This window comes from Sander lucioperca, chromosome 21 (genome assembly GCF_008315115.2).
Source record: "Sander lucioperca isolate FBNREF2018 chromosome 21, SLUC_FBN_1.2, whole genome shotgun sequence".
In the NCBI taxonomy this organism is placed as follows: domain Eukaryota; kingdom Metazoa; phylum Chordata; class Actinopteri; order Perciformes; family Percidae; genus Sander; species Sander lucioperca.
Window position 1 is genome coordinate 18,423,607 of NC_050193.1, and position 7,162 is coordinate 18,430,768.

The 7,162-nt window shown below is 40.5% G+C and overlaps 1 protein-coding gene across 4 annotated transcripts; it reads left to right on the top strand.

Moving 5' to 3' along the window:
* Positions 1-53: 53 nt before the first annotated feature.
* On the top strand, positions 54-7,162 carry LOC116055132. Of its 4 annotated transcripts, none has more exons than XR_004896140.1 (10): positions 54-807; positions 1,998-2,127; positions 2,492-2,699; positions 2,811-3,058; positions 3,147-3,324; positions 3,544-3,620; positions 3,797-3,938; positions 5,985-6,278; positions 6,404-6,477; positions 6,610-6,642. XR_004896140.1 is itself a non-coding variant. In XM_031306931.2 (10 exons), the coding sequence occupies exons 4-10, from the start codon at positions 2,828-2,830 to the stop codon at positions 6,610-6,612; spliced, it is 891 nt and encodes a 296-aa protein (XP_031162791.1). In that variant the 5' UTR covers positions 57-807; positions 1,998-2,127; positions 2,492-2,699; positions 2,811-2,827; the 3' UTR covers positions 6,613-6,642. The 4 variants fall into 4 exon arrangements, 2 of the variants coding, with proteins under 2 accessions (XP_031162791.1, XP_031162792.1); XM_031306931.2 differs by having other exon boundaries at positions 57-807; positions 5,985-6,170; XR_004896141.1 differs by lacking the exons at positions 2,492-2,699; positions 2,811-3,058; positions 3,147-3,324; positions 3,544-3,620; positions 3,797-3,938 and adding exons at positions 4,855-5,007; positions 6,758-7,162 and having other exon boundaries at positions 61-807; positions 6,020-6,278; positions 6,610-6,683.

The window sequence follows — 7,162 nt, forward strand, 5'->3', positions numbered from 1 at the left end:
TAGCGTTAGCTAGTAGCTAGATTAAACCCAATGGTTAAAATGCTGACAGCTAACGTTAAACAGTGTAAAGTGTCACTGTATTTCCCTGTAGAGGACTCCAACTCCGGGACGTAACAGTCTGCAGCTGCATGTGATGCTGTGACATCGGACACAGACAGTGCGTTTACTTGAAACTCGCCAACCTTGTGGTGCATTATTGTTATTACATTATTAAAGGGCCCATATGGTGAAAATGGGTTTTTATGGGATTCTGTGTTTCATATTGGCTCGGGGTTTAAATTAAAAGCTGTGAAAATGTGAAATCGCTCACTGCCGCCATTTCTCCACCCCCCACAAAACTAGACCGCCTTCCAGCTAAACGGGCCAGTTAGAATTTGATGTATTTGCTACGTAGAAACCGGGTAACCAATGGGTGTCCTGTTCCAAAATCGACCTAGCCCCGCCCCCTTTCCCAACGTTCGCTTCGTGCCGCTGAGAAGAATCCAAGAAGAACCGGGAGTCATGTCGGGAGTGAAGTCCTCCCTGAAAACTGGCCATGACAAATGCATCATTCCAGGGTGCAGATTATCAAATACATCACTGCACTGCCTTCCAAAAGACAAAGATGTCGCTGACAAGTGGATGGATTTTATTTTTGGAGACTTGCCTAAACCTGTGCCAAGTCAGGCTTTTCGGCTATGTACTGCACATTTTTCACAGCAGTTCGTACTGAATCAGGGGCTTTATGATGCTGGAGTCGTATCAAAATTACTGTTGATGAAAGGATCCATTCCAACTATTCGGCACCCTCTCCCAAGCATTGAAACGGTGAGTAAAAACTATTTCATAACGTAGCTAGATTACTAGCTAGCTAACTGAGTTGATCATGTTTCGTTTTTCCTAATGGTTGGTTAGCTGGCTGTGTCACCGCTAGCTAACGTAGTGTGTGTGTGTGTGTGTGTGTGTGTGTGTGTGTGTGTGTGTGTGTGTGTGTGTGTGTGTGTGTGTGTGTGTGTGTGTGCGCGTGCGATATAATGTTAGCTGTTGTCTAACTACTGAACTAGCTAACTGACGTTAGCTACAAAGCAAACAATAGTGACGCCTACTATTTTAGTTTGTTTGTAATATTGTTAATCTCTGGCCAAGAGGAAACTATAGATACTCTGTGATTGATTGTGTGAGTGCATCACATCGTCTTTTAGCAAAATGGCGGAGCGCGTATACTCAGCGAACCTGTGTTGGTGCTCTCGCCGGGTTCAAGTCCGTTTTTAGGGGCAAAAGCGCCCCGAAGTCCCCTGGAGGCTCTAGCAGCTTTTTTTCCTCCATCCAGCTGTGAGACAGGACGCGCAGCGGCTCGCCATTTGCAGCGTCTGACATACAGTATTTTCTTGGCGAGCGAATCTGGCAAGAAAGTACACTGATAATCTTTTATAAACGATATAAATAAAGGATTATGTTATTGATATTTAATTAGCGATTCTGTCAAATGATAAAAAATGCATCCCCTGCTTGCCAACCCTTTTGATTTTACTTTCTCTCGCCCTGCTGTCTTCCTTTACAGACAGATGAGGTTATACACATATATATATATATATATATATATATATATATATATATATATATATATATATATATATATATATATATTATATCAGTATATGTTATAAGCTCTACATGTGATTAACCTAGCTCGTTACCTATTATTTATTTATTATGTGCACATATATCTGTATTGCATCTAACTTGTTAAATACCTTGTTATACTGCACTGTTTGCACTGCCACTGTTTAGTGTTACTTGCCTCATCCAAGTGCCTTTATTTGTCATTTACGTTATAGTAGATAGAGGACGCTACTGCGTCAAATGTTTTTTTTCTTGTGTTCTGTTGCTGCTGGTCTCTGATAGTTACCACACTTTTTGTTGTATGCCTACAATGAAAAATGAAATGTGTTATGACTAGCAATATTATCACGCTGTCTCCTTTTCATTTCCTAATATATGTGATGATGTATTCTTAGGGAGCCATTAGACCTGTTTCCCAGGCCAGTACCTCCCGGAGTATTGGCTGCCAGACTGACCCCCTTCCAAAAAGATCTGTTGGAACCCAACTATCCAAGGACACTCTTAAGACTCACATCAGAAGCAGAGGTTAGTGAAATTGAATTTTTGTAAATGGTAGTTTACCTGCAAAGTTGTGTTTTGTTTACATTTTTGTTTATAAGCTGATAAGTCAAAAGTAATCATTTGAATGATTACTGGTAATAGGTATTCCCAAATGTTATATCTATGAACCATATATTCCTATTGCAGTTGAAAGAGGGGATCAAAGAGAAAACAAATATGGGAACCTTATCAGTGAGATATAGTACATAATGTGGGCAGATATTTAACATTGATCTTAGAGACTGTATACAGATATCTTGTCCTATGCACTACATGATGGTTTGTTATTACTGCTATTTCAAATGAGCCACAGTCTACATTGTTTGACAAAGGCATAATTTCCAAATAGCTTCTCAGACAAGTGTGGTCTGCGAGAATGTGTGGTCTCCCCCACTTCTCACCTCAACACCCTTGAAGCCCCTTCCACCCAAAAAGAGGCCGCGACTGGAACTAGAGGAGGATGACGATGAATGGGAGGCCTCCATTGAGGCTACTGACCCTAATGACTCCACTTTCATTCGAAGTGTATCAATGACAACAGAGTCATCGACTGTATCGTAAGTTCTCAAGAAAGCTCCAATAGCTATTTATCTTTGATGTGTCTCAATTCTGATGTGAATAATATTTCTTATGTTTTTCTGTTGTGCTTCTTTTTTTCCCTTGCACAGACAAGCCTCACTACCATATGATGTACCTAAATATATTGTATATGAAAACTGCCTCCTCGAGTTGTTTGAGTTATGTCCAGTGTGCAGCTCCATGTGTGACTTTCCTTGCTGTTGATCAGACGTGCCACCGCTGTGAGTTCAACAGACAGTGGAAGAGTCAACCGTTCATTGGAAGTACACCTGCAGGGAACATTCATCTCTCTGCAGCTGTATATTTTACAGGGACATCTTTCATCCAAATGAAAAAGGTATTTAGGTGCTCATTTGTACAAAATGTTTTTTTTGTTATATGCATATCAACTTGCAATTTACATTTTTTCATTATTTTTTAAAAAGGTTTTCAATGCATTTGGTGTGAGGAGCATGCGATACCAAGCTTTCCGGAAACATGCCAAAACCTATCTAGAACCTGCCATTGTTTGGAAATGGAAAAGGGCCCAGCAGGTTGAGCTTCAAAGTTTAAGCCAGCAGAGCAAGGTTATCATTGGAGGAGATATGCGGGCAGATTCTCCAGGTCAGTAGCAGAAACACCATCATTTTGAGTTGAAAACTAATTTCTGGTAGCACTTTCACTGTATCACCCTGTAGGGTGGGACCGGAGCGCAACTATGTAGTGCTACAGCAGAAATAGTTGCACCGTTTTCTTTTTAAACTGCCTTAATAACGCTTTACTTTATTACATGTACTGTGCTACATTGTTTTACTGCGATTTATGTGCACCGTTGTCTTGCAGGCCATTGTGCCAAATTTGGAAGCTATACTGTGATGAATCTTGAAACCAGCACAGTCATCGATATCCAACTTGTGCAGGTGTGTATATTACCAAAGATATTTCAACCACCACTACTTAGTAGTGCAAATGCAATTGCAAAGCATCCCCAACATAGTAATCTGACATGACCTTTTATGACAGCACATTGGACTTTTGCTCCAGCTATTTCTTATTGTGTCCTCTTCCCTCAATCTACCCTGTTTTCTATCAACAGAGCAATGAGGTTGGAGGGAGTTACTACATGGAGAAGGAAGGTCTGAAGCGAAGCCTTGCTCTTCTGGAGGCAAGTGGTGTCACATTGGACTGCATAGTCACAGACCGCCACCTCCAGATTCAAAAATACCTGAGAGAAAAGGGCATCACACAGTACTATGACGTCTGGCATATTGATAAGGGTATGACATATTAATCTATTATGCTTTTGACGCACTGTTCTGTCTGAATTTGTAATTTACAGTTAGCTCTGACATGGAATTTCAATATTTATCAGTAGTTTTTACTATATTGTTTAATCCAAGGGATGTCTAAGAACATTGACAAACTTGCCAAGGAGAAGGATTGTGAGGTGGTAAAAACAAGCAACAGAGTATTAGGAACCATCTCTACTGGACTGCATCATCATCCAAGACAGGCCCAGAGAAGGTGGCAAAGTGGACATCTGTCATCCATCACATCCACAACATTCACACACACGAAGACCCCCTTTTTCCAAAGTGTGAGCACAGTGATGTCATAGATAAGAGGAGGTGGTTGAAGCCAGGTATACATTTATTCTTATTTTATTCCTTTGAAAAATATGAATGATGGTAATATAAAACCATTACATTTGGCATCTAAAGGCATTTTCTAAACAGTTTTAAAATAATTTCATAGGATCAAAGGCTTCCTACAGACTGGAGAAGGTCCTTACAAACAAGAGGTTCATCGAGGGTGTGGAGAAACTAAGCCCTCACCACCAAACATCCTCTCTTGAGGCCTTCCACAGCGTTGTCATCCGCTTTGCACCAAAGAGTGTGGTTTACCCATTCATTGGGATGCTTTGCAGGTAATGCACATTATGCAAGTGATTATGCACAGCCAGCCATCATTATGACAGAAATACCCCTGTTACTGTAGTTTTGCTGGCCTACTTTCTGACCAGATTATTAAAATACAAAAAGTAAAGTTTTGATCTGGGCCATTTCCTCAGGTAGCTTAGCACAGTGTGTAGACTTCTATTTCTTTGTACAATGTATTTAAGTAATAAAATACACAACATTGTTGTTGTTGCAGACTCTATCTCTCAGCATTCCACTTCAATGAGAATGCCAACCGGCCACAGTCAACAAGTGCTCTGGGAGGTCCTGCCTTTAAACTGGCCTTCCCCAAAGCGAAGAAAGGGGGATACAGCCTCAAACGAAGGAAAATTGAGCCGACATTCTGTAAGTAAATTATCACAACATGCAACATTAATTAAATTTTATTTTATTTATAATGTCAAATCATAACAGAAGTTTTCTCAGGGTACTTCATGTAGAGCAGGACTAATAAACAGAGACCAAACAATTCCCCCAAGAGCATGCATTTCTTGCGACAGTGGCGAGGAAAACTTCCTTTTAACAGGCAGAAACCTCGGACAGAACCAGGCTCTTGGTGGGCATCTGACACTGCCGGTTGGGGGGACAGAGAGAGAGAGAGAGAGAAGGGCTGCATAGAAACTACAATAATGAAATTAACTACAATAAAAATGGTAATAGGGGGCGTCAGCAGGACCCCCACAATCCAAAGACACCTGCGAGAAAGCAAGATGCTAAGTTATTAACACGCATTCATGGAACAGAGATGAAAAGAAACCACAATAAAAAGTTAACATTATAACAACTAATGTAATAACAGAAATATTAATATTTATAGCAGTGGGTATATAGCAGTCTAATAGAATGTTAAGAGCTGTAGCTATTATAGCCTGCTTCAGAACCACTCTGCGGCTGGATAAGGGAGTGAACGGCTCTCTCCAAAAACTTCCTGCAGAAAGTGGTGCAGCTTGGCAATGTGATCATCTGGGGGAAACAGATAACAGTTAAATCATGACAGTATTTTTAATTGATACATTTTTATGCTAAATTAACTGTACCTCTGCTGTTGCTCCTCCTTGCACTAATGTCGTTGCTATTATATTCAGCAGGACCAACCTCACCCATACAAAAGCACATGTACTCAAATGACCCTGTGACCAGACACTGATAAGTAATAAAGTAGTTTATTTTTTGAGTCCTTAGCTTCTGATCAGTTCAAAAATTAAAAGGGGGGGGCTAATATTTGCGTGTCGTGTAGAACACATCGTGCCACACATACATTTAGTACATTGCTATTGAACATTACATGTTAATGAATAAATAAAAAATAATTCATTCATTCCACAGGCTATGTAAATGAACTCATCGCCCTCACATTTGAGAGTGTTGTCCCTGACCCAGCACCTTTTACTGAAGAGCTGCAGAAGATCACCATTCCAGAGGATCTTTGTGCTGAGTTCTCGGTGCCATCCATGGAAGAGGCCATTGCAGGATTTGTGTCACGCTTCAATCCAGCACAGGTCGAAAACCAGTGTAGGTACTGTCTGCATACTCTGTCCTTATTCGAAGGACGACACATGAAGGGATAACAACCCTGACCCTTCGACCAAGAAACCCCCAGCACCAGCTGACAAAACTTCTGTAGGCCAAATACCTGTAACGACTAAAACAGAAGAAATAGAAATGGCATACTTAAACAGGTTACATGTTTTGAGTTATGCATATACTTCTAACTGACATTTTGTTTAAACTTTTGCTGTCTTCAGTGAGGGGAGCCAGTCAGAGCTCAGGTGGACCGACAACCTCAACAACGGTAGTGCAAGAAGGAGCAACGGCAGAGGTACAGACTCCTTATTAACAGAAGAGCCGGTCCCAATAAATACATGTTTACATTGATCCAATTACAGGATAAAAATAATAGCAATGGGCATCAGTCCAAGTAAATCTTTCTGTGTAAACATTTTGTTTTTAGTGAGGTGAGCCAGTCTGAGCTCAGCTGGACCGACAACCTCAACGACATTAGTGCAAGGAGGAGCAACAGCAGAGGTACAGTTAATTTAGCATAAAAATGTATCAATTAAAAATACTGTCATGATTTAACTGTTATCTGTTTCCCCCAGATGATCACATTGCCAAGCTGCACCACTTTCTGCAGGAAGTTTTTGGAGAGAGCCGTTCACTCCCTTATCCAGCCGCAGAGTGGTTCTGAAGCAGGCTATAATAGCTACAGCTCTTAACATTCTATTAGACTGCTATATACCCACTGCTATACATATTAATATTTCTGTTATTACATTAGTTGTTATAATGTTAACTTTTTATTGTGGTTTCTTTTCATCTCTGTTCCATGAATGCGTGTTAATAACTTAGCATCTTGCTTTCTCGCAGGTGTCTTTGGATTGTGGGGGTCCTGCTGACGCCCCCTATTACCATTTTTATTGTAGTTAAAGGACAACTCCGAGCAATTTTTACGTTAATCTTGATCTCTATAAGTATGTGAGTACTATCGATAGCAAAAAAAAAGA